We start from the raw sequence: 27841 nt of genomic DNA on the forward strand, positions 1-27841 counted from the left end.
TTTCTTTCTTTTTTTCCTGGGAATTCCCGAGTCAGTCCTGTTATACTTAACTTACCTTCTTGGCTGGAAAATATGATCGTTGTTCTGGAAGGATTTTTCTCGGCCGTATCTGATGAACTCACATAGCATTTGGTAGATGTTTTCCACTTGAAGAGACTCAAACACTAGACAAAAAGTACTGTGCAGAGCTGGCTGTGTGCAGTGCGGAGGGTGCGCTCATCCTAATGCTCAGTGGATTGCCCTTTCCTGGAAGGGCTTGACTAAGCCAGATGGACTCCCAAAGAAAGGCTGATTGACACTGGTTTTATTTTACTTTTACTGAGACGTGTTTTTAGAAGTTTAAAATGTGCCCGTTTTGGAACTTGTCATTTATTGGTCCTCTTTTCAGTGAGCTAACATATTTTTCCTTATGATACCAACTCAGCAGCTTCTGGACAAAAGGAATATGAAACAAATGCATCTTAAAAAAATACTGTCTCCTCTGGGTCTTTCATGTTAGCTCTCTGTTTCAGAAATAAAAATAGCCTCATCGAACTCATAGGGGGATAGGAGAAATTCAGATACTTGCTTTGAAGATACTCTAGTGATTTTAAAATTTCAGGCCAGAATGTTTTCATTATTTAAAATTCATTGACACAAAATTTCTTTGATCAACCAACTGCTTGCTATCCTTTCTTTTTATCTAGCCTAGTTATATGGAATTCTAATAGAAGAAATCAAAAGTCTCACCTCTGAAGCTTTGCAGCTGTTGTAAGCACAGATTTCTGTTATCCTAAGCTAATTTTAAAAAGTAAGCTTAATTGAAGAAAAAAAGCAAGATTAAAAGAAACTATTTATCTGTATAAACATTTAAAAAGGAGTCAGAGATAAATTGACCACATCTTTAAGCAAGAGGAGAACATGTAAAGGGTAGTGATGAACAGAGTGGGTGCATGGGAATTTGAACTTTCTATGTTAGATATTTCTGTAACATTTGGATTTTTTAAAAATAAGTATTGGGGAAAAGGTTTTTTGTAAAAAAAGATTTTTATTTTTAAATGAAGAGAGTTACTTGGTTTCCTTTTATTTAGGGAGGGAGCAATCATCTTATCAGGGTTAGAACAGGCTGCTTTGTGATTCCTTATGCTAGAGATTTCAGGAAAATAGGGATTCTTGAACATCTTGAAATTTCGTGAAAAAATGTTGTGTTTGCAGTTGAGTGCTTTTTTGGGATGCAGGGTTAGAGCAACGTGGGGAAAATGATACACAATTCAAACAGATTTTTCTGGTTTTATTTCTCTAGTTCTGCCCTCTCTGAGCTCCAGACTGCTTACTCAGCATCTCTACTTGTATCTCTAATAGACATCTCAAATCTAATATATATGTATTAGTTCCCCATAGCTATAACAAGTTGCTATTGATACAGATTTAGTGGCTTCAAACAGCATGGATTTATTGTCCTACAGTTCCGGAGGTCAAAGGTTTGAAATCAGTTCAGTGGGCTAAAATCAAGTTTGGTAGGGCTGCATTTTATCTCTAGACCTAGGGGAGAATCATGTTTGCCCTTTCTAAACTTGCGTAGGCCAGCGGCACTCAGCTTGTGGACCCTTGCTCCATCCTCAAAGCACAGCACCTTTGTTCCTCTTTTCTTTCAGCTTCCATCCTTCTGCATAGTCTCATAAACATCTCTGACTCTCTTGCATTGCTCTTTAAAAAGATCTGTGATTATATTGAGCCCCCCCTGGATAATCCAGGATGTTCTCCATATCTCACACTACTCAAGTTAATCAGATGGGAAGAGTTGCTTTTACCGGGTAATGTAACGTAGTCAAAGGCTGTGGGGAGTTAGGGACATCCTTGGGGGCCGTCACTGGATTTGATAGCCCAGCAAATCCGTTCCTCCTGCAGCCTTCCTCATTTCCTTTAATAGCATGGCCATCCTCAGACCAGTAAGCTAGCAGCCCTTCTTGACTTCTATTTTCAAATCTCTGTCTTCCCCATTCTCCTATCCCGGTTACCACCCGCACTCCCACCGCCCGCATCCAATCCGTTGAGTCACATTCGAACCCACTCAGAATGCTTTCCCAGTCCTGCCACACAACTGCATCCAGAATCTGTCCACTTCTCACTAGTTCCCACGGAAATCAGGGTGCCTTCAGCACTGTGGAGCCTTCGGCCTCCATCCTCTTCCTTTTACTCCTGGGTGTTGATTACCATTGCTAATTATGGTATAAGGCCGTGTGGGCTAGGTGTCAGAAGGGTGGCGCAGAGAGCCCAGGAATATATGTTGCAACCACACGAAGATGGCGAGTGAAGACGCAGGTGGTGGAAGACGCTGTGGAGAGAATTTGGGTTGGTTGAGGATAATTATCCTGGAAGCAATTCAAATTTCCCATGAAAGACTTCAGCCTTTTTTTATTCTCATGACAGTGAACATTTCCTCTCTATTGTTTGTATGGAATAAAATTAATCTAATCTTTATTTATTTTAAATGACTCCTTTCCTTCCTCTCTTTCCTGAAGAAGGAACATGTTTAACAAAATTCTTAGGCAACTGATTTCCGGTAAATGACCTGTACATAGTCAAAACTGGTGTAGAGAAGAATATAGCTTCAGAATGAAGCCAAGTGTCTAAAAAGATAAAATACCCATTGTTGAAATAATATAATTTTATAACTTCCACATTTTATTGTTCTGAATTTTTTCTCTGGAATACTCCCGTATGTTGTGAGAAACCTTACAGTTTAATGAAATAAAGGAAAAAAGTAGGTGATTACTTGAAATAGTCTGTGTTATACAAATAAAAGATCTGGAAATAATTATATTTCATCACTTTTAAGAAAAAAATTGTGGTTGGATTTTTAGCAGCCTTAGTATATATAGTTTTATATGTTCAGTGTGACCTTAGCAAAACCAACCTTAATTAAAATTCCTCAAGAAAATGAAAATTGGAGCGTACTAAATCAGATATTCCAAGGAATAAACTGTTCTGTAAATTAAAATAGAATTTTAAGGCAGAAAGGCTATTGAAACCCCCATCCAAAATAAAGTATAAAGATGTTCCTATTTTCTCTGCATTTGGTCAGTGGTGGCCTGGACTAAATTCATTATCAGTAAGTGTGACATTTTAGTTTTGTGAATACAAATGTTTATTGATTTATTTTTGTCTTCCAGTAATGTGTTTCCAGTTGGGTATTCATATATTGGGTCAAGCTTTATATTTTGTGTTTTAGCAGTGGAAACAGAAAATATATATAGTTTGAGCCTTTTCTTGGAATACAACCACGAGAATTATATAGAAGATCCTAGAAAACCCTAAATAAACCACAGGCTCTTTGCTTGTTAGAGCAGGGAGAAAACGTCCCTGCTCATTTGTTTAAAAAATAGCTTTATTGAGATATAATTCACATACTATGTATTTCACCCATTGCTTTTTAGTTTTTAAGACCGTTTCCTAGGGTCCTTTCAGTGTATTTTTTCAGATATTCACTGCCTCCTTTTCTAATCAACAGATTGACTGGGTTGAGGTGTACAAGAGAAGGGTATTCCAAGTACAGAGGACAGATTTAAGGCCTTGAGGCGGAAAAAGAAAGAAGGCCTGGGTTAGAGGGGAAACAACAAGTAGTAAGGTAGGTATCTTAGTGATGAATTATAAAGTAGATGTTAAAAACCTTAGACTTATGCCTTCATCACCTTGATTACTGGGGCCCTATTATAAGAGCGGAGCCAGTAGAGAACAGGGAAAACTGAAAACAGCCACAGCCCCAGAGAATCGAACCTTCCTTACTCATGTTCTAGCACTGTAGCCCTTTGGTGTTTTGCTGGTTAGCTCATTGGTGTTGATTCTCACTCTCTCTGCTGCTTGTCTCATTCTGCTCCCAGCCAGCTATCCCGTCGACCATCCCAGCTCCCTCATGGCCTCTGCAGGCTACCATGAGCAGTAACGTGGACTCTTCTTCTGTTCTGTTCTGAGATCATTCCCTGCTCTCAGCCCTCAATGCCCTCTCACCCCACTAATTCGATTCAGAGTCCTCCCTGCAGCTGCCAGGGCGCTGCCCCCCACTGCTCTGAATTTCCAGCCATTCCCCACCCTCCACCCCAAGCAGTGACCTCTGTTCTAACACACAGACAGCATCCTCACACCTCAGAGCCCTTGTGCTTGCTGTTCTGTCTACCTGGAATGTTCTTTCCCAGGTATTTGTTTTGCTTTTCTCCTTCATATGGCCTCTGTAAATGTCACCTCCTTAGAGAAACTTGCCTGACCACACTACCTAAAGTGGAATCCCCCACCCTCATACTTTATCTGCTGCTTCTATGTTATTTTCCTTTGTCAGATTTTCTTGTACTTGACATTATAATAAACATTTACAGTTGGCCCCCTGTAAGCTGGGGTTTTTGCATCCATGGGGTTGGTTGAATCCATGGATGTGGAACCACAGATGGAGGATTGACTTACTGTAACATTTTCTGTAAGGAACTTGAGCGTCTGTAGATTTTGGTGTCTGTGGAGATCCTAGAACAAACCCCAAGTGAAGACAGAGGGAGGACTATATTTTGCGTCTACTTAATGTCTCTCTTGCCCACTGGAATGTCAACTCCTTCGAGGCAGGCTTGGTGCATTATAGATGCTGCGGTATCCTCAGTACCTGGAACATGGTGGGCACTTAATACTGTTGATTGCACACTGACATACTGTAGGGCTCATGTTCAGACTTCCCAAGAGAAGGATTCTGTTGGGTTGTCCAGTATTTAGTCCATCTGTTGGTTGAGGTGCTAGGTCTGGTGCCCCGCTAACCTCTAGGCAGCTCTAAAGTCAGATGCTCATCCCTAGCAAGTCCAACCAGTAGTGATCAGGACAGTGAGGTCATGTGATCTTCTTCTATGGATATTCCTTCCCACCTGAATGGCCTGGTCTCTCCAAAAGGTCTGTGTTTCAACTCTTGGTTCATGAGGACAATTTTGTCAGACCACCATGCTGCGGAGCGCTTGCTTCCAGAGGGTCTGGAGGAGTGATTGGAAGCAGTGTTTTGGCTCTCTTCACCTTATTTTTGTCCCCTTGCTGTGTGGTCCTGGCCCGTGCATGTGTTTTCTCTTCCTGTCTGTTCTCGCATTCCTGATTTTCCTCTGTCTTTTCTCCTCCATTTTCCTTTCTAGCCACTCTTTTATCTTGCATGTTCTTTTCTCTCAGCTGCCATTTTGCTTTGTCCTCTGAATCACTCCAGAGCCTGCTTAGCTTGAATGACTGTCTCTGAGAAACATTTCAGTCTCCCTGTTTTGTGTACTCTTTGCTCCTTTGTGCCTTATAGCTGGAGAGAGGTAAGAAAGAGAATGGGGCTGAAACATTCTTTCCTTCCTCCTTTTATTTAACCAGTATTTGAACACCTGCTCTGTGTAAGACATTGTGCCAAGTTTTGGGCTATCTCTGCAAACAACCCAAGTTCTTAGTTGGTGAGACAAAGAGATTGTGTATTTATTTATCATTCATTTATTCATTCCTTCATTCAACAAATACTTCTTTTTTTAAGTATATATCTAGGAACAATCTGAATAAGAGCAGTAGATTAGAGAAAATTTTTTAGGTCAGATTTTTATTTTTATTTTTTTCAATTTATTTATTTTAATTTGGATGATAATTACTTTACAATATTGTGATTTTTTTTTTTTGGTCATACATCAACATGAATTGGCCACAGGTATACATGTGTCCAGATTTCCCTGATAGCTCAGTTGGTAAAGAATCCACCTGCAATGCAGGAGACCCTGGTTCAATTCCTGGGTTGGAAAGATCTGCTACAGAAGGGATAGGCTACCCACTTCAGTATTCTTGGGCTTCTCTTGTGGCTCAGCTGGTAAAGAATCTACCTGCAATGTGGGAGACCTGGATTCAATCCCTAGGTTGGGAAGATCCCTGGAGAAGGGAAAGGCTACCCACTCCAGTATTCTGGCTTAGAGAATTCCATGGACTATACCTATGGGGTCACAAAGAGTCAGACACGGTTGAGCGACTTTCACTTTCATACTTGTGTCCTGGAGAGGGAAATGGCAACCCACTCCAGTGTTCTTGCCTGGAGGATCTCATGGACAGAGGAGCCTGATGGGCTACAGTCCATGGGGTTGCAAAGAGTTGGACATGACTTAAGAACTAGACAACAATGCATGTGTCCCCCTGTTCTGAAAGCCCCTCCTACCTCCCTCCCCATTCTGTCCCTCTGGGTTGTCTCAGAGAACTGGCTTTGGGTGCCCTGCTTCATGCGCTGAACTTGCACTAGTCATCTATTTTACATATGGTAATGTATATGTTTCAGTGCTATTCTCTTAAATCATCCCACCCTCGCCTCTCCCACTGAGTCCAAAAGTCTGTCCTTTATATCTGTGTCTCTTTTGCTGCCCTGCATGTAGGATCATCAGTACCATCTTTCTAAATCCCCTATATGTACATTAATATACAGTATTTTTCTTTCTCTTTCTGACTTACTTCACTCTGTATAATAAGCTCCAGGTTCATCTACCTGATTAGAACTGACTCAAATGCATTCCTTTTTATAGCTGAGTAGTAGTCCATTGTGTCTGTGTACCACAATTTCCTTATCCATTCATCTGCCAGTGGACATCTAACAGATAGTTCTTGAGACTTGAATATAGTGATTGACAAAAAGAAAAATTCCTACTCTCCTGAACCTCTCTACTCTTTGGTAAGACAGACGTACATTTAGACAATTATACAAATGACTGTTAAGTTACACCTGTGTTGAGTCTGATCAAGGAGAGCTCTGGAGTTTGAGACTATATTGGGGGGGTTTGTTCTCATCAGGAGAGCTGGGAACAGCTTCCTTGAGGCAATGAAGATTGAACTGAGATCTGAAGGCACAGAAAGAGTTAACTTGGCAAAGACAGCAGAGAAGTGGAAATGGCAGGTGTGAAAGTCCAGTGCTTAGAAGGGGCTTCTGAAGCATTTGAGGACATTGAGAGTGCAGAGAGCAGTCCAGGTGAGGATGAATGAGGCTGAAGACGCAGGCTGGGGTCAGATCCAGCAGGGCTTTTTGTGTCCGGTTAAGGACTTGGGTCCTTATTTTCTGAGCAGTAGAATGCTTTTGATGTGTGGTAATGCCTCAGTGGTAAAGAATCCTCCTGCCAATGCAGAAGGCATGGGTTCAGTTCCTCAGTTGGCAAGATCCCCTGAAAAAGGAAATGTTAACACACTCCAATATTGTTGCCTAGAAAATCACATCCTATACATGGGAGCCTGGTGTGCTATAGTGCATGGGGTTGCAAAGAGTCAGACATGATTTAACGGCTAAACAATAACAACAACAAACAGCATTTTAAAAATCTTAAAACACTAGTCTGAAATCTGGGGAGAACAAATGCAGTTGAGGATAGGTATGAGCGGTGAGCGGCGGCTGCATGGTGCTGGAGCGGCCAGTGGCTGAGAGGAGACCCCCCACATCCAAGGTCAGGAGCAGCGGCCGAGAGGAGACACCTCATGTCCAAGGTCAGGAGCGGCAGCTGTGAGGAGATACCCCACGTCCAAGGTCAGGAGTGGCTGTGTGGAGATACCCCACATCCAAGGTCAGAGGAACCCCAGTAGGACTGGTAGGCACTGGAGCGGCTGTGAGGAGATACCCCATGTCCAAGGGCAAAGGAGAGGCCCCAGCAGGACGATAGGAGGGGCGAATTCATGTTCAGAATCAAACCCCATTCCCACCAGAGACGTTCAGAGGGCTCAGACAAACCTTGCATGCACCAGGACCCAGGGACCCCACAGAGACTGAGACAGAACTGTGAGCATCTCCTGCGGAGGGGCGGGTCGGCAGTGGTCTGGCGCAGGGACAGGGGCTCTGGGTGTGGGTGTGGCATAAGTCCTCTGGGAGGAGGTCGCCATTAACCCCACCAGAACTGCCAGAACTTACAGAGGACTGGGAAATACATGCTTGGTGGGCACAACAGGACCTTGTGCACCAGGACTCAGGAGAAAGGAGCAGTGACCCCACAGGAGACTTGCCTGTGAGTGTCTGGGAGCCTCCGGTGAAGGCGTGGATCGGTGGTGGCCTGCTGCAGGGTTGGGGCACGGACTGTAGCAGTGCATGCATGGGATCTTTTGAGGGAGGTCACCATTATCTTCACTACCTCCACCATAGTTTGGCCTAGGTTGGCAGGGAGGGAACACAGCTCCACCCATCAACAGAAAATTGGATTAAAGATTTACTGACCAGGGCCTGAACAAGATCCAGTTTCCCCCTCAGCCAGTCTATCCCATCAGGAAGCTTCCATAAGCCTCTTATCCTTCTCCATCAGAGGGCAGACAGACTGAAAAACTATAATCACAGAAAACTAACCAGTCTAATCACATGGACCACAGCCTTGTCTAACTCAATGAAACTATGAGCCATGTTGGGCTGTGTAGGGCCACCCAGGATGGACTGGTCATGGTGAAGAGTTCTGACAAAATGTGGTCCACTGGAGAAGGGAATGGCAAACCACTTCAATATTCCTGCCTTGAGAATTCCATTAACAGTATGAAAAGGCAAAACGATAGGATACTGAAGAGGAACTCCCCAGGTTGGTAGGTGCCCAGTATGCTACTGGAGATCAGTGGAGAAATAACTCCAGAAAGAATGAACAGAAGGAGCCAAAGCAAAAACAATACCCAGCTGTGGATGTGACTGGTGATAGAAGCACGGTCTGATGCTGTAAGGAGCAATATTGCATAGGAACCTGGAATGTTAGGTCCATGAATCAAGGCAAATTGGAAGTGGTCAAACAGGAGATGGCAAGAGTGAACATTGACATTCTAGGGATCAGTGAACTAAAATGGAGTGGAATGGGTGAATTTAACTCAGATGACCATTATATCTACTACTGTGGGCAAGAATCCCTTAGAAGAAATGGAGTAGCCATCATAGTCAACAAAAGAGTCCAAAATGCAGTACTTGGATGCAATCTCAAAAACGACAGAATGATCTCTGTTCATTTCCAAGGCAAGCCATTCAATATCATGGTAATCCAAGTTTATGCTTCAACCAGTAATGCTGAAGAAGCTGAAGTTGAACGGTTCAACAAAGATCTACAAGACCTTCTAGAATTAACACCCCCCCAAAATGTCCTTTTCATTATAGGGGACTGGAATGCAAAAGTAGGAAGTCAAGAAACACCTGGAGTAACATGAAAATTTGGCCTTGGAATACGGAATGAAGCAGGGCAAAGGCTAATAGAGTTCTGCCAAGAGAATGCACTGGTCATAGCAAACACCCTCTTCCAACAACACAAGAGAAGACTCTACACATGGACATCACCAGATGGTCAACACTGAAATCAGATTGATTATATTCTTTGCAGCCAAAGATGGAGAAGCTCTATACAGTCAGCAAAAACAAGACCGGGAGCTGACTGTGGCTCAGATCATGAACTCCTTATTGCCATATTCAGACTGAAAGTAGGGAAAACCGCTAGACCATTTAGGTGTGACCTAAATCAAATCCCTTATGATTATACAGTGGAAGTGAGAAACAGATTTAAGGGACTAGATCTGATAGACAGAGTGCCTGATGAACTATGGACTGAGGTTCGTGACACTGTACAGGAGACAGGGATCAAGACCATTCCCAAGAAAAAGAAATGCAAAAAAGCAAAATGGCTGTCTGAGGAGGCCTTACAAATAGCTGTGAAAAGAAGAGAAGCCAAAAGCAGAGGAGAAAAGGAAAGATATACCCATTTGAATGCAGAGTTCCAAAGAATAGCAAGGAGAGAGAAAAAAGCCTTCCTCAGTGATCAGTGCAAAGAAATAGAGGAAAACAACAGAATGGGAAAGACTAGAGATCTCTTCAAGAAAATTAGAGATACCAAGGGAACATTTCATGCAAAGATAGGCTCGATAAAGGACAGAAATGGTATAGACCTAACAGAAGCAGAAGATATTAAGAGATGGCAAGAATACACAGAAGAACTGTACAAATAAGATCTTCATGACTCAGATGATTACGATGGTGTGATCACTCACCCAGAGCCAGACATCCTGGAATGTGAAGTCAAGTGGGCCTTAGGAAGCATCACTATGAACAAAGCTAGTGGAGGTGATGGAATTCCAGTTGAGCTATTTCAAATCCTAAAGGATGATGCTGTGAAAGTGCTGTACTCAATATGCCAGGAAATTTGGAAAACTCAGCAGTGGCTACAGGACTGGAAAAGGTCAGTTTTCATTCCAATCTGAAAGAAAGGCAATGCCAAAGAATGCTCAAACTACCACACGATTGGACTCACCTCACACACTAGCAAAGTAATGCTCAAAATTCTCCTAGCCAGGCTTCAACAATACGTGAAGTGTGAACTTCCAGATGTTCAAGCTGGTTTTAGAAAAGGCGGAGGAACCAGAGATCAAATTGCTAACATCCGCTGGATCATGGAAAAAGCAAGAGAGTTCCAGAAAAACATCTATTTCTGCTTTATTGACTATGCCAAAGCCTTTGACTGTGTGGATCATAATAAACTGTGCAAAATTCTTAAAGAGATGGGAATACCAGCCCACTTGACCTGCCTCTTGGGAAACCTGTATGCAGGTCAGGAAGCAACAGTTAGAACTGAACATGGAACAACAGACTGTTTCCAAATAGGAAAAGGACTACATCAAGGTTGTATATTGTTACCATGGTTATTTAACTTATATGCAGAGTATATCATGAGAAACGCTGGGCTGGATGAAGCTCAAGCTGGAATCAAAATTGCTAGGAGAAATATCAATAACCTCAGATATGCAGATAACACCACCCTTACGGCAGAAAGTGAGGAAGAACTAAATGGCCTCTTGATGAAAGTTAAAGAGGAGAGTGAAAAAGTTGGCTTAAATCTCAACATTCAGAAAACTAAAATCATGGCATCCAGTCCCATCACTTCGTGGCAGATAGATGGGGAAACAGTGACAGACTTTATATTAGGGGGTTCCAAAATCACTGCAGATGGTGATTGCAGCTTACTCCTTAGAAGAAAAGTTATGACCAACCTAGACAGTATTTTAAAAAGCAGAGACGTTACTTTGCCAACACAGGTCCGTCTAGTCAAGGCTATGGTTTTTCCAGTAGTCATGTATGGATGTGAGAGTTGGACTATAAAGAAAGCTGAGTATCAGAGAATTGATGCTTTTGAACTCTGGTGTTGGAGAAGACTCTTGAGAGTCACTTGGACTGCAAGGAGATCCAACCATTCCATCCTAAAGGAAATCAATCCTGAATGTTCATTGGAATGACTGATGTTGAAGCTGAAACTCCAGTACTTTGGCCACCAGATGCGAAGAGCTGACTCATTTGAAAAGACCCTGATGCTGGGAAAGATTGAAGGCAGGAGTGGGGACGACAGGGGATGAGATGGTTGGATGGCATCACAGACTCAATGAACATGAGTTTGAGTCAACTCCAGTAGTTGGTGATGGACAGGGAAGCCTGGCGTGCTGCAGTCCATGGGGTCGCAAAGAGTCAGACATGACTCAGTGACTGAACTGAACTGATAGGTATGAGCGAAGAAAGGACATGGGAAGGGTAGTTGGGAGGCTACAGTGGAGGTCTAGAGGAGAAGCGAGGTTGCGGGTTAGCAAGAGTTTTAACTTTTCAAACCTACCTCACTTTCTTTTTAAAAAATTATTATTTTTTGGCTGCATGACATGCAGAATCTTAAGTTTCCCCAATGAGGGATCAAGCCTGCACCCCTGCAGTTGAAGTGCAGAATCGTTGGATTGGATTGCCAGGGAAACCCAAATCCCTCTCACATCCTATTAAATGTATTTATCCCAAAACATTGTTTTTGAAAGTTTACTTACCATAAAGTCAACAAAACTCGTATTCATTCAATGAGAAATGAAAGATGATTGAAATAAAAAGGAGTATGCGTAGAATTATATTAGATAGTACAGGAGAAAGATAATGACTGAAATCAAGTATAAAACGTAGCTCTGAACTCCTCGACGCCTAAGCAGAAAAGGAAATAGTCTAAGTGTTGTGACTAGCGAACAAAAAATAGCATGCAGACCTCCCTGGTGGTCCAGTGGTTGAGAAGTTGCCTGCCAGTGCAGTGGGCAACCGGCTCCTTCTCCGGTCCTGGAAAATTTCACATCCCATGAGGCAACTAAGCCGACGTCCGTCACTGCTGAGTCTGCGCACTTAGAGCCTGTGCTCTGGACCAGGAGACGCCACCGCAGTGAGAAGCCCTGCACCACAGCTCGAGACAGCAGCAAAGACCCAGCAAGGTCGTCAACTTAAGAAAGTAAAAAGAAGCATGTTAGCTAGCAAGAGAGACAGTGTTTTCCTTATAAATATTTAAAGTACTTTATTATAGAAGTAACCGTTCTTTGGAAGGAATGATGCTAAGGATGAAACTCCAGTACTTTGGCCACCTCATGCGAAGAGTTGACTCACTGGAAAAGACTCTGATGCTGGGAGGGGTTGGGGGCAGGAGGAGAAGGGGACGACCGAGGATGAGATGGCTGGATGGCATCACCGACTCGATGGATGTGAGTTTAAGTGAACTCCGGGAGTTGGTGATGGACAGGGAGGCCTGGCGTGCTGCAATTCATGGGGTCGCAAAGAGTCAGACATGACTGAGCAACTGAACTGAACTGAAATGAACTGAACTGAACAGTAACCCGGTTAGGTCTAGATTCTTGAAACCCAAACCTCAGCTCTTGAGCTGATTGCATTAATCCATTTTTGGTGGTAGTCATATAAGTATTTCAAAAACTAAAAATTTCAGAAATATTCAGAACTGAAACACATACGTGGATTTCTTATTTGATACCTTGCTACAGAGGGGAAGTATAAGATAGTACAGGAAGAAGAGAAATATAGACCAGGTAAGAAACTCATAATGTGACCCATGGGCACCAAGTAAACCCTTAATGTACTTTCTTGAGGACCTTACTATTTGCCTTTTTTTCCTTGCTGGCTTCTGTGGACTAATCCATTTGTGTCCACATACTTCTTCATAGAAGGCATCCTTCCTGCCTTGTAAGTTGCATTGTCAAGGACAAAGAATGCCATACACAAAATGGCATTCTTATTTCTCAGCTGTAGGCATTCCAGCCAGTAAAACCTACTTCCAGAATCAAGGACCTCAAAACCAGAATCACTTCTAATTATTTTAATAAAGTCATCCAGAGTTCCCAGTGACTGTGTGAGTTCCCCACCCCGAGTGCTTATTCTCCACACCTTCCTTCGTAGCCATGTCCTTAGTCAGCCGTGTCAGCTACACTTCCTACTCTCCTGGTAAAATGTTAGACCCAAAGGCACAGGAGGGTCCCAGTAGAGCCAGAGAAGGCAGCACAATAGACAATAAGAAGTCAGATAAGTGCAGGTTGTTGGCACCCAAGACCTCAGCTCTTGAGATAACAGACATAATCCATTTTTGGTAGTAGGTCACATTGGTGTAGACTCCAGGGAAAGAAGTACCACATCCTGTTCCCCAGCTTGACAATCCAATCAGGATCCATATACCATCAATATGACATGCCAGAGGCCCTCCAGAATCACCCTGCGGAAGAGATAAAAATCATGAGCACAGTGAGTAAGGGCCATGAAGAGGAGAGTGGTCATCGGGGGTGGAGGCTCCTTGCCACGGAGCAGGGAAGCCCACGGAGCTATAAAGCTGGGAAGGGAGCCGGACCTCCTACCACTTGGGGGAGACACCAGAAACTTAGAATCATGGAGTCTGAAATTGGCAGAAACCTTAGCTAAATATATGAGTGGTTTCAAAATACTTACCTGTGATTAAAAAGAAATAAAGATTTTGAGTTTTTCACTGAAGTTAAATTCATTGAGGGAACTCTCCTTATTTTCTATTTTTAGGTCCTTATTGCCATTTTTAGTGTTAAAGTAATTTTTCCTTATATAAAATGGTGATAGTAGTTCATAGTCTCTTAGTCTTCCTGTTTTCTTGGTAACAGCTTTATTAAGATGGAAATCACATACTCTTTAATTCACTCCTTTAAAGTGTACAGTTCAGTTCAATTTGTATATTCACAATGTTGTTTGACCATCACCACAACCCTTTTGTGTCACCCCCTAAAGAAACCTTATACACTTTAGCAGTCACCCTTTTCCTCCCATTCCTTCCAGCCCTAGGCCAACCAATTATCTACTTTCTTTCTCCATGGATTTGCATATTATGAACATTTTGTATAAAAGAAGCCATATAAAATCTGACTTTTTATGTCTCTCTTCATTCACTTAGCATACTCTTTTCAAGGTTCATAGTGTATGTATGTACTCCATCCCTTTTTTATGAGTGAATAATATTAATTATATTGACATAGCCCGTTTTTGTTTATCTAGTCATCAGTTGATGGACATTTTACTTTTCACTTTTTGGTTACTATAAATATTGGTGCAGTGAATATCATGTACAAATTTTTATATGGTTGTATGTTTTCATTTTTCTTGGGTATTTACTTTGTAGTGGAATTTCTAAATTATATGGTAAGTCTATACGTGTGTGTGTGTGTGTGTGTGTAAGTCTATACTTAACCTTTTGAGGTTTTCCAGAATGACTGTACCATTTTACATTTTAACTAGGTATATGAAGAGTCCAATTCTTTGCCAACCCTTATTATTATCTATCTTGATTAAAGTCATCCTAGTGGGTGTGAAGTTGTGTCACTGTACATTGATTGATTTTTTTAAATAATGAATATACAGATAGGAAATTTGGGCAGAGATGTAGAAGAATGTGTGCATGTGTGTAAAAGAGAGGCAGGGAGGAAGTAAAACCCAAGTGGTGGTTTTAAAACTGAAAAATAAAATATCTGAAATAAAAATCTCACTAGATGAACCTAGCAGAAAAATGTAGATGGCAGAAGAAAGAAGCAGTGATTTGGAATATAGGTTAATTTAAAGTTTCAAATTTGAAAAACAGAAAAGGGTAAAAATTAGACAAAGAGTATTAGGGACTTGTGTGAAAATATCAAAAGGTATAACTTAGAAACTTCCAGTTTTAACTAGAAGAAGAAAAGAAAGAAGTGAGGCAGAAAAATAGTTGAAGAAATCATGAATGAAAATTTCCCAAATTTTGATGAAAGGTAAAAGAATAGATTGACAGCGTATTAAAAAGCAGAGACATTACTTTGCCAACAAAGGTCCGTCTCATCAAGGCTATGGTTTTTCTAGTGTCATGTATGGATGTGAGAGTTGAACTATAAAGAAAGCTGAGCGCAAAAGAATTGATGCTGTTGAACTGTGGTGTTGGAGAAGACTCTTGAGAGTCCCTTGGACTGCGAGGAGATCCAACCAGTCTATTCTAAAGGAGTTCAGTCCTGAGTGTTCATTGGAAGGACTGATGTTGAAGCGGAAACTCCAATATTTTGGCCACTTATGCAAAGAGCTGACTAATTTGAAAAGACCCTGATGTTGGGGAAGATTGAAGGCAGGAGGAGTGGGGACAACAGAGGATGAGATGGTTGGATGGCATCACCGACTCAATGGACATGGGTTTGCGTGGACTCCAGGAGTTGGTGATGGACAGGGAGGCCTGGTGTGCTGCAGTCCATGGGGTCGCAGAGAGTCGGACACAACTGAGCAACTGAACTGAAAAGAATATATTAAAATAACAACTTGGTGAACCCCAAAAGGATAAAGACAAAGAAAACCACACCTAGCATATGACATTCAAACTTCTAACAAGCCAATATGAAGGAAAACATATTGGATGAAGCCAGAGAAAAGTACACCACACCCAGTGGAGAAAGACACAAATGATGGCCGATTTTTCATCAGATAGTTATGATCAGGAGACAATGGAATGACACATTTTAAGTGTACAATGAAATGTTTCTTCCTTGAAAAAAGTAAAAAGTTGATGCATTTCTATGTTAACCTCTTAATATATTTATGAAAACATTTGAGACTATGAAAATCCAAACACCAGTGGTTAGCATTACTCTAGATCAGTAGTTGAAGAGATTAAATTAATAAAGTTTAAGTGATTTATCCAGATGCAACGAAGAATTTTTGAAAGAACGCTTATCTCCTGATTTCCAATTCACTGTTGTTTATAGATGGGCAAACCTGGAACCAAATTAAGATGCCATGTTAAAATTAAAAATTTCAAGAGCAAACCCTAACCTGGCAGGTATCCTTCCCTTTGTTAAGATCACCGGCACAAATCATGGTTTCCTCGATGACTGGCTGTAATTGCGGCAAGAAGGAGCCCAGTGGGTTGTAGATGTTTTCACATTTCTGGCGTTTAATGATGGGTACTTCCGCTTCCTGGAGCATGGAAGGGTAATCAGCATCTGTAGAGATAAATAGGAATGAAAGGAAAAGTAACCTGGAACGGTAGGGACAACATTCAGTCATGATATGCAGACATCTCGGAATGGTAATCCAAAAGCAGAATACAGTCACTTTCTCATCATGTTGGCTAATGGAACAGTTTTGTGGCATAGTTAATCTAAAACAATGGATAATTCAAAATTCTGTTTGCGATTTTTTGATGTGCCACCTGGGGCATTCTTAATGTTCTAGATAAAGAGAAATTCTGATATATTTTGATTAAGTAAAAATGTGAATATTCTAAAGTATTCAAAGAGTTGACACAACACTTTGAAAACAGATTAAATAAGCACTAGACTCTTTTCAAACTTTAAATCAGATTTGTTAACCTCTGCTTCAGAGAGGTAATTATGTATTTAAATTGTTAGTATTAAAAAATAAGTAGTTAAATATATATATAAATTGTTAGTATTTGTTCTTACCAGTATAGCTAGATTCTAGCCAAAATATGAGTTAATAATCATATAAATAGGCAGCTATTTTATTTGAAAACTTCTGGAGAGTGTCAGTTGGTTGGTCTGGTTTTGTAGAAATCTTTGCTGCAGTGTTGAAATGCCCAGAATATGAATACCCTGAAGTGGGTACGAGAAGGTGATGTATAAAACACCCCCTTGTTGTGTGCATTCTCACCTTCTTCTTTCACTTTTCCCCATCCAGTCACCCAGCAAGAGTCTGGAATTACCAACCGCTTCTTTTTGACATTGGACAAGCAAATGGGCAGGATGGAAGAGCTGTAGGTGACTCTAGAGAACAGCCTCAACAGGGCAATGTCTCCACTGATATTATTGTATGTGGGATAGATGACAATTCGGCTCACACGATGTATCACGCCTTCATATAGACTGTCCATATCAACTGACCCCAGCCACACAGTGTATAAGAAAGGAATCCTTGTCCTGAGGGGAAGAGAAAGAGGAGAATAAGAGTGGACTGTGCTTCTCTGCTTACAGCTGGGTCGCAGCAAGCTGCCTTTGTGTGGCTGAGTCTTTGGGGAAGAAAGGAAGGTAACAGACTTGGAATTAACCAGGCTGCCTCCAGCTTGGCCTAGGTTTTGCATGCCTCCTCTCCTCCTACCCCACCTCCCTGACCACTCTTCCCTTTGTGGTCTACTGTTTCTGTGGTATGCTTTTTTATTCTGATGGCCAGAGTTTTGTCTTACAGTTTTTCCCTCGTTCTCCTAGTCACCTCTGCTGTTCTCCATTGTTTCAGCCATCACAAATATGCTTAGTAGTTATTGTTTTATTTTCAGTTTTGATTTCTGAGCACTAGACCTTTATTTCTGCATAAGAAATTAAAGCAAACTATAACCACCAAGTTTATATATGTGTGTGTGTGTCTGTGTGTTCATGTAATTTACAATGTCAAGTCATCTGATAAGATTTACAAAATAAATGAATGACAGACATTCTCTGCCCTACTGCCCTCAATTCTTGCTATTCAAAGGCAATCACTTTCAACTGGTAGCTCTTTCTTCTAGCATTTTCCCTATAGTTTTAAGAAACCCTATGTATTGTCATTAATTGTTTTTTCAATTTTAGAACATTGTATTCCTATGTACATGGTGAGGATTGAACCAACAATTACAGCCACTTCACCCACTTCCTTTCACCATCCTCCTAATCTATGCTAACTTTTTGTCAGATTACTATTTAATATGTATGTTTTGTGACTATGAAAACATTCACCTCCTGGCCATGTTTGGTCCTGTAATTGTATTTCTTGTAAAGCTTTTTGCTTCTTCTGGAGCTAATAATATGGTCTCACTTATTTGCTTTGTTAGTTTTCTATGTACCTGTCACTAACTCATCAGTTTTCCCCAACTGTCTGCCAAAAGTATAAGTCTCTCAATATGTTGATACTGTTAGGCATTCTGTCGATCCTATACTTTTTTTTAAGGCCTCTGCCCTATAACTCCAATCTTGGTACTTTCCTTTATGATTTTCTTGAGAGTTCTTTTCTGTGTTGTATTCTGTTTTGTTTTGTTTGATTCTATGTTTCCTTGTTTTCCCTCCTTCATTTTGGTGAAGCATATTCAACTATGGCTTCCTGAGGAATTGTGCATGACAGCTGCCGCACAAAGTTTTGCTGCTTTGTGTATCTGAGAATGTCTTATTTCTACCCCACGCTCGTTGGATAGTTTGCAGATATGGGTAGACTTCTAAGTTGGAATTCTCTCAGCATTTTGAAGTTATTGCTTTACTTGAGCTTTTTGTTATTGCAAGGTTTGGTGGTTTCGTTCTTCATATATGTCATCTATCGTGGCACAGCAAATTGCCATAAAGCTTAGAGGCTGCAGACAGCACCCCTTTCCCAGCTTCTGTCCGTCGGGAGTCTGGTTCCTTCTGAGCAGGCTGTACTGAAGGTGGTGTGCGGTGTCATCTCTAGTCTCGACGAGAGTCTGTCACGTCTTCATTAGCTGTTGGTCGGCGACAGCTTCCTTCACGGCTGCTCACCACATGGTACCTTGCTTCTCTCACAGATTGTGTTTGTGACCCGAAGCAGCTGAAGACAAAACTCCTGACTGGTGTTTAGGAGGTGATTTGGTGATAAGTGAGAAAAATTTCTACTATAGTGACCACTTTCATCATTCTTTTTTTTTTTTTTAACCTCTGTGGCCTGTCCTCAGTCCAGGATGACCTAGGTTTCCTTCTGCCTGCTTGTCTTGGAACTTGCGTTTGTCTGCTGGTGCATTCGTGACTTCATTCAGTTATTTACTGAGAACCTGCCTCCGTGTGCCCTGATCACCAGCGGGAACTCACGTGTGGAAGCAGTGTGCTGCAGTGACTATCCACCTGTCACTGAGGAGGGAGCCCCCACAGATGTGGGAGCTAAAGAGCTTCAGGCTGACCTGCCAAGGCCAGCGCATGGCAGCAGCATCCTGGCCGCCCACAACACGGCCTGAGTATACAGGGCGTCCACACACTAGAGAGAGGAGAGAGAAATGTGAAAGTCCCGTTGTCCTGTTCCTCTGATCCCCATCTTCTCATTGTCTCCAAACTCCCATCCATTCCCAGGACCTGAGTCCTCCCTAGCCTCCATTCTCTGTCCTGTTCCAGTTCCAAACCCAGCAGTCTTGGACCCAAGTGGAAACCACTCACCTGACTGGAGGGTTTTCTTTTGGAAAGAGGATGGGAAAGACCCTAAAACAAATACACCGTATCATTAATATATAACAACACACATATATAATACATAACAACACACATATATAATATATAACAACACCTATTATACATCCAGGTTTTCTGAATAGAAAGGCTTTCTGTAACTTCAATTTCTCAGATTGGTGTTAAAGGCCAAATTTTTATATCTATCTGTTAGTAGAAATCTTGCTGATTACATACTTATGTGACTTTTTAGCGGCATGTATGGAACATAACTTAGCTTTTACTTAACGATTCACCGTCTCCTTCAGGGATATCAAGTATGTGAGGTTGTAAATACATTCATGCCTTCAGATGTTTTTAAGGTGTATAAGCTGTTTACTTTTGTCGTGTTTTCTTCAACTGAACTAGCATTTTGCAGTATTTGTGTCTGTTTCTTTTTTGCTACCTATTATCTTTTTGCTACCCTCAGCTAATCCTGCTTTTAAATCACCATGTGCTGGAAAAATAAATGAACAGTATAATTCCTGAAATCGAGGATGGGTGTTTGTACTTTCAGTTCCATTTGCTTGAATTACTATTTTCCTTGATTTTTTTAGCCAAATCACTCATCTCGTCCAAGTCTTGGATCCAATAGCTGCTTCTTACAGAAACTTTCCTGATCCACCCTGTTTAAAATATAATGCCTCTCTACACTCTAGAGGTCCCCTTCAGGTCACTGTATTTATTGCTTTTTAACCTGCCTTATAATTTACATATTTGCTGCGTGCATTGACTGTAACCCCACCCCCCTCCCCGAGGGCAGGGATCTTTGTGTTTGCTGCCATTTCCAAGAGCCCTGATTTGTTTGGAGCCTGGCACACAGGGTCCCCTCAGACTTTTTCAGGGCACACCCTTCAGAGTCACATCTCATGTGTGCAGTGTCCTAGTAGCCTACATGGTAACTTCTTGAGCTAAAAATCCTCTGCCTCCCTCCACCTCCACCTCAGGGGCTCACCCAGCAGAAGGGACAGCAGGAAGGCACAGCCCACAGGACCCATATTCCTCTCCTTAGTGTCAGGACTTCCTGCTCTCTGGACTCAGGCTCCCAGGGTGAGGCCAGCTTGGGAGCAGCCTCAGAAGAGGGCAGTACCAGCTTCTCCTCCTGGTTGGATCCTTGGCTGCACCCGCCTCCTCCTCCTCAGTCCTCACCCTGGCCAGGAGCTGAAGAGACCAGACTTGAGAAGTGCAGCTGTGGGACCCAGGAGAGGCACTGGGCTCGAGGTGCCTCCTGCTGTCCAGGGGGGCAAAGTGTCTGGGCTTTTGCCTCTGGGCGGGGGGAGAGGTGAGTGGTGGACACAGTTGCTGCTGCCCAGGGCAGGTTGGAGGGTTCGGAAAGGAGTGGAACCCTGTCTCTAGTAAGGAAATGGAGGATCAGCAGGATTCTTCACAAGGAAGAAATGAAAAAGAGGAAATTAACCAAGACCTGGCTAATTTTTTCTTTTTTTTTTTCCCCATCTTCCTTTACAGTGTTAGCCATAGAAAGTATTGCAAGTTAGATTTTCTGGGAAACAGACTGTAAGTCAGAGATTTGTGTGCAGGAAGTTTGTTGGGAAGGAGTCTTAGATCAACACCTTGGTGGGGGTGGGGGGAATGGAAACAGGATTGGGCAAAGGCAAGGTTGATGTGATGCATGGGCAACAGAGGCTTCAGCCAATCCCACAGGCTGCTCTGGAGCTCGGATGGCCCTTCAAATATGCCCTGAAATGGGATGGGATGGCTGGGTCCTTGAGCTTCTAAAGGACTGGGCGCAGGTTGCCTCCTGGAGGGCTCATCACCTGAGGAGAAAGATGTCTCTGGTGGCAGCCTCGGAATGGACTAGCCTTTGAGCTGTCAGCGGCCAGCACTCCTGGTTGCTAGGAAACGGAAAGCTTCAGTCCTGCCTCTGCCACAGAATTTTTCTCTGCGCCTTTCGTGTTTCCTGTCCCCATTGTTTATAGGTGCTAAGTCTGTGGAGGCAGAATTTAGCAGTGTTAAAGCATGTTGTTGCTCTCTTATATCTTAAACTTTTGTGAATTTTGAAAAACACCGTAATAATTTTTTAAAATACCAGAAAGTGTAGCTGTTTTGGTAATTGTTATTCAGTTAAAAGCAACAGAGACTCACTTAAACTAGCTTAAACAGTGAGAGATTGTTTTAAAGGTATTGTGTGGGCCAAAATGTATCTCCCCCCTCTGTAGTTGTATAGTTGCAGTCCAAACACCAAGTACCTTAGGATGTGATACATTTTAGATAGTGTCTCTAAGAGAGGTAACTGAGGTTAAGATGAGGGCATGTGTGCGTGTGCTCGGTCACTCAGTCGTGTCTGACTCGTCACCAACACATGGACTGTAGCCTGCTGGGCTCCTCTCTCCGTGGGATTCACCAGTCAAGAGTACTGGAGTGGGTTGCCATTTCCTTCTCCAAGGGATCTTCCTGACCCTCTGGTCGAACACTCATTTCCTGCATTGGCAGGTGGATTCTTTACCACTAAGCACCTGGGAAGCCCAAAATGAGATCATTAAGATAGGCCTTAACCCAGTATGATGGTGTCCTTATAGGAAAGGACATCTGAACATAGATGCACGCAGAGAGGGAAGGAAGAAGGCCCAGGAAACCGGGATCAGATTGTCCCTCTCGTCGCTCTGAAGGAACCCACCCTGCTGACCTCTTAATCTTAGGCTTCTCACGTCTAAAACTGTGAGAAAACACATTTCTGGTCTTGAAGCACCCCCTTTGTGGTGCTTTGTTATGACAGCCTCAGCAAACCACTGCAGGCATCTGAGAACAGTGAGGAGAGCAGAGTGAGAGGACCTCTGGGGCTGTGCGTGGACAGACTGGAGCCCAGAGCTGACCGGGGGCTTTGAATCCACGACGTCTCGAGAGCTCAGGGCAGCTGTTCCAAATCCTCATCCTGGTCCTCTGCCGGCAGGATGGCCCAGCCACCCTCCATGTCTTTTCATTCTGTCCCATTGTAAACTACTCAAGTTTTTTTCTTATTTTCAGTTCAAATTCCAAAGAATTTGAACAGATGATCTTTTCTTACTAGGCCGTAGTTTCATGGCTATGGACTCAACATGTCCTTGCAGTATGATGCCCCTGTGCCCTCGTGTGTGACGAGCACGCACACACGATATGGCCAGCTCAGCCACAGGGACTGTTGTGGTGGGCAAGTGACACATGTGCTGTGTCTCAGGACAGTAAGGTGTTTACTTCTTTCTTGCAACACGTTTTTCAGATTTTAGAAGCGGACACTTCAAAAAAATTAATCCTTCCTCTATTTGTTTACCTACTGCCGTGACAAAATTGTAATCTAATTGATGTTTTGCAAATCTAGTTGTCTTCATTTGTCATTGCTTGAGGGGTTTGGATCCTGATTTAACACATTAGCTCTAAGAAAGCATTTTGATACTATCAAGGAAATTTGATCGTTAACTGGGTATTAGATGGTATGAAAGAATTATTGTTAATTTTGATAGGTGTAACTGTGAGTTATGTAAGCAAATGTCCATTCTTACAAGAATGAGCACCCATGAGTCCTTTCTAAATCTAAGCTAAACTCTTGGGAACTCCCTGGTGGTCCACTGGTTAGGACTTGGCACGTTCACTGCCATGGTCCCAGTTTCAGTCCCTGGTCTGGGAACCGAGATCCCACAAGCTTCCTGGGGTAACTCTTGTACCATATTGGAGAAATCTCCTCTGGTCTTCAGCCCACAGTGCTGTTATTTTCATGGTGATGACTGCACGACCTTCAAGAAGTCAGCTTTCCCCTAAGGCATGTGTTTTCTTATTGTACCATGAAGGCGCTAGAATCAGCTGATGCTCTCAAAGTGTCTTTGCAGATGTAACATTGATTTATGAATTGCTTATCTATTTGTATTTATTTATCTTTATCTATTGCCTCTGTTATCCCTCTACAAATACTGTCTTATTTTTAATTTAGCCATCAAGAAACATTTTGGGTGGGTCTCCCATTTTAATGCTCCTTTGCTTCTTCTAAGAAAGAAAGAATGAGTTGAAGCAAAAGAGTTGTGTTTAATGTCCATTCTAGAGATTTTCCTGGAGATAACTCTTCCAGCTCTGTGTCTGTCTCATCATGCCCTATCTTTGGGTCCTAGATTCTCTATTCCCAGATTGTTATGCTATCATTAACATTATCTTCAAATACCTCTGTTGGTTTGGGAAGTGGCAACATGGTGGTGTTGGTGAAAGCTTTATGAGTTGCCATGTGGCTTGTTGCCTAGTTGCCTTGTCATCTCTGCAAAATGGGAATTACTAATACCCCACAAGATTTGGGTAGGAATTAAATGAGATATAGGGCAAGTACTTAGACTATTTAAGCACAAAACAATAAATAGTAGCCACTGTTTTTACTAGTGTTTTTGTCGAACTAATATCCCAGTTTTAAGTCCTGTCTTAATTCTGTCAAACAGGTCTTCTTGGTGATGGCTTAGATTGATGTTGATGGTGCCTATAGACCAGGATTTCTCAGCCTTGGCACTGTAGATGTTTGAGGCCAGGTGATTCTTTCTTGTGGGGGGCTGTCCTGTGAATTGGGGGATGTTAAGCAGCATCTCTGGCTTTAACCAGCCCTAGTTGTGACAACCAAAAATGTCACCAGGTGGGAAGTGGAGTGCAGAGTCAGCAGCCCTGGCTGAGAACCACTGCGGTAGAGGAAGGATGCCACTGCCGGCTGCAGCCTTCTCTTGCGTACCCTGAGAACAGAACAGGGACAGCAGTACATTTGCAGGGGTTTTAGCTTTTTATCTGTGGTTCCAGGAAAGGTAGATGGATTCCACTGTCTCTTTTCTGATTCTATCAGATCAGTCTCTTATACTGGAAAACGGATAAATCCCTTTATGAAAATCTTCTAAAGAATTATTGATTTCTCTAGCCAGTGTGTCGCAGGCCCTGGCCTGGCAGCAACAGACAGCTATGCCCTCTATTGAAAGATCCAGTTTGGTCTTAGTTCTTGAACTTGGACAAGAAATAGTTCCACTAACCAGTATGTCTTGGAACTAGCCCATATACTTGGCATTTATGTCAGGGCCAAGGCCTGCACAACCTTCTAGGGACAGCCCTCTCCCTCTTTCCGCCCTTTGCCTCATTGGCCTGTACTCACTTTCTCCACAGGGACAGTCCTGCTCTGAGCTCCCTCCTGTGTGCCCTGGGCAGTCCTTTGCAGGAGTTGCCTCTGTTCTTTTGATCACTAAAGTAAAATGGTTTTTGTTTACTCACTTGAATTTATACTAAATGAATTTTTCCTTCCCTTTTGACAGCTAGCTTTCTTAGTCTATTGCTTTCATTTTGTTATTTAGAAAATAAGATTTGATACTTTCTCTTTGCAACACTATAATAGATACTGTTAGAAGATCAGGAAGATGATGACAGCAGTTTTTCTCTTCTCAAGGTTGTTCTTACCCATTCAAAAGAAGTAAAGCTGTGTGCAGTCAATTTCTGATGGAATATAGCAAGAGGTACAAATAGCTAGAATCAAAGGGCAGGTGTGATTTTGGAGTTGTACAAAGATCTTTAATAGAGCTTACTAATAGTGAATGGAGGTAATTTGGTATAGTGGAAGGAGCCAAATCTTTTGAGTCAGACAGTCCTGAATACATCTGTTAAATATTTGGTGTGTGAACTTAGCAAGTTACTTAACCTCTTTGACCCTCAGTTGCTGTTGTTTTGTGTGTGTTTTCATTTGTAACAGTGGAATAAATAATACCTTCTTGAGTTGTTAGGACGAGATAAGATAATTTTTAAAGTGGCCGGTATAGTAATTGATGCAAAGAAGATATAAAGTGAATACAAGTTCCTGCCGTGGTTGGAGGTGGGATAAAGATGTCAGGACACCCAGAGAAACCACTTTGGCAGGCAGCATGACGTGGCTCAAGTCATCTCAGCCTAGACTCTGGACTCAGCTTTTTAGCTTCTGAAATTCTTGTCAGAGCACCTAGAATAGATCAAATTCAAGAGACGGACTCACTAAAATTTAAGAGACTGTTCATGAACCAGGATGTTGATTTGCAATCAGGACTATTCGTGTTTTTCATTTGGCCTTTTCATTTTTCCCTAGCTGGGCACACCTTCTTGATGTTGAGTAGGGAAACCAAATTAGTAAAAAAGAGTGATGGTTCGAAGAGGCTTCACAGATCAGAACAAGTGGAACTGGCAAACCTCTACAGGCATTTCACTGAAGAGGATGAAATATCCCTTCTTCTAAAAAGACCTGGGTGAAAGAGTGCTTCTCCATAACAGAACATGTTTTTCTAAATAAATACAAAGTTTATGTTCATCAGACTCAGAGTCTCTCTCCTTTTATAGCCCGTGTTCATCAGACTCAGAGTCTCTCTCCTTTTACAGCCCAGGGTCTGATGAACACAAAGGCATCTGGCTTTTGTTTTCTTCGATTCCATTTGGAGACTCTTCCTGTTCCGAATGATGTTTTTCTTCAGTTAGTGCCAAATACTGTTGGTAACACTTAAGCTTTCCCCGGTATGGTCTCATTCGTGGTATGCTGCCTTGAGATTATACCCAAATCTCCATGTTTAGCTTATTCCTAAAACACAGAACCATGTATTTACTGATATTTTGTGCATCCTTTCTACAGAAAACTCTTTTTGTCTCATTCATTATGTCTATGTTTTACTTGTTAAGTTTCAGTTTTTGAAGATTTTGGTGAGCAGTTGGTAGGGTGGTGCTGTGTAGTTCTCGTTCCCCCATTACCAAAGGTTAGTGAGTAGTTAGTTTCCCAGTGCTACGGTATTAACAAGTATTACGTCAGACATCGGGTGTGTGAAACAAGCAAACTTAACGCCTTGAGCTGAGAGTTGTATCAAACAACTTCTAAAGTAACTTCCAACTATTTTATGATTTTAAAACCTGTTTTTATCTCTTTACTTGATTTCTTGGCTTTAATATGTTTTTCTAAATAAATACAAAGTTTATCTTCATCAGACTTAAGAGTCTCTCTCCTTTTGCAGCCTGGGGTGGATCTTTAGATCCATCCTCTGCACTCATATTCTTTTGTCGTTTCTTACTTATTTAGTATCTCATATATTTAATGAGTTTATCTTCTGCTGAAGCATTTTTCCAGTGTCAGTTATGCCTTGCTTGCAATTCTGTAGTGCTGTCATCTAAAAAATAAATCCTGAGATCTTATAAACATGTACAGTGTTCTTTTGAGTATAGATTGTAATTGGTCTTTGAATCCTGCTTATATTTTGCATAACTTTTGCATTGGGGAAATTAATTTTTTCAATGTTCTTAACTATTTTCTTCATGTATGGAAGGGTTTTTGATGGCCCAGATTTAACTTCCTTATTTTTTATGTAACTATCTTATCTTTGCAGTTATTGATGAAAAATTTCATTTTCAAACAGTGATTTTATTGGTATTGAATGAAAGCTGAGCAAGAAAGGTTCACTTTGCTGCTGTTCATTTTACCATCTTCCTGAAACTCCTAATTGTTTTTCACTATTATTTGTCTAGTAATATGGTATATCCTGAATCATTTTAATCAGTATCTTATGAAATTGATAAATTAACTCACTGCTGGCCAGTGTAAATCTTGTGTTCTTAGCAACTCTTCATACATCAAGAAAAGGATGGGATTCAAGCAGCCATACAGTTCTTAGTGAGACATGTTCTTAGACCCTTCTCTGCACACAACCATGCAGTGCTCTCAGTGGGATGAACAGGAGACTCAGAAATACCCTCTGCCCAGACTTCAACTTAGCCCCGCCCCAGGCCTCTGCTTAATGTTTGACTGCTAAACAGAGTTAGTTTTCACCTCCAGACCCTTCCCTATTGCATTTGTAGAAGGTGGCCATTGTGTCTGCAGTGATTCTTGCCTCCTGATACTTACACCTTGTCGAGTCACTTCTAAAGAATAAAATACAGCAGAAGTAATGAGATGTCTTTCTGGTTATAGAAAGACTGCAGCTTCCATTTGGGGTGTTCTCTGTCACTTTATCTTGGATCCTCACTGTGTGGGACGCCAATTGCCCTCTCTTCCCGCAGAGAGGCCTCTGAGAGTGACCCTGAAGCAGGTTCTTCCTGTCAGTAGTTGAACTTGAAGATGACTGCAGTTTGCAGCAAGCAGCCTCTTGAAACACCGTTAGCAGGAACTACCTAGTTAAGTCTCCCTGATTCACAGACACTGAGAGATAATAAATGTTGTCTCCAATTTTGGGGTGATTTGTTATACAGCAGTAGATAGATAACATGCTGCACTTGCCTAATGTGCTTCCACTGAAACCGGCTAGTCCTCCGAGTCCCTGATTTTTCTTTAGAACTCAGTCTAGTCCCAGATTGGATGGTTTTCACTGAATTCAGCCAAGAGCAAGATAGTTCACCTCTCTGGACCCTAGCTGCTGCTTCTGTAGAATGTGGGGGATTGACTGGGTCAGGGATTTTCAGATCCCTTTCAGCTCTG

General features: G+C 42.0%; 2 protein-coding genes across 4 annotated transcripts in view; one reads left to right on the forward strand and one right to left on the reverse strand.

Moving 5' to 3' along the window:
- SH3D19 (SH3 domain containing 19) overlaps nt 1–27841 on the forward strand; it is a 201254-nt gene that overhangs the window by 21640 nt on the left and 151773 nt on the right. The gene's annotated exons all lie outside the window — the stretch shown is intronic.
- On the reverse strand, nt 13212–20426 carry PRSS48 (serine protease 48). The gene is made up of 6 exons (XM_069558311.1): nt 20384–20426; nt 19381–19422; nt 19042–19204; nt 16913–17178; nt 16073–16242; nt 13212–13487 (listed from the first exon to the last, which is right to left on the reverse strand). Exons 1-6 carry the CDS (start codon nt 20424–20426, stop codon nt 13212–13214), a joined length of 960 nt encoding a protein of 319 aa, XP_069414412.1.

This window comes from Ovis canadensis, chromosome 17 (assembly GCF_042477335.2).
Source record: "Ovis canadensis isolate MfBH-ARS-UI-01 breed Bighorn chromosome 17, ARS-UI_OviCan_v2, whole genome shotgun sequence".
Classification (NCBI taxonomy): domain Eukaryota; kingdom Metazoa; phylum Chordata; class Mammalia; order Artiodactyla; family Bovidae; genus Ovis; species Ovis canadensis.

What these genes read in the sequence shown, in the direction of transcription:
- PRSS48 (XM_069558311.1), bottom strand. Translation starts at nt 20,426, where the DNA reads ATGGGTCCTGTGGGCTGTGCCTTCCTGCTGTCCCTTCTGCTGG. An exon ending in GCAGCACACTGCTTCCACAC is followed by an intron (nt 17,179 to 19,041) that starts GTGAGTTCCCGC and finishes TCTTCCCCTCAG; the next exon opens with GACAAGGATTCCTTTCTTAT. An exon ending in AAGGGAAGGATACCTGCCAG is followed by an intron (nt 13,488 to 16,072) that starts GTTAGGGTTTGC and finishes TCTCTTCCGCAG; the next exon opens with GGTGATTCTGGAGGGCCTCT.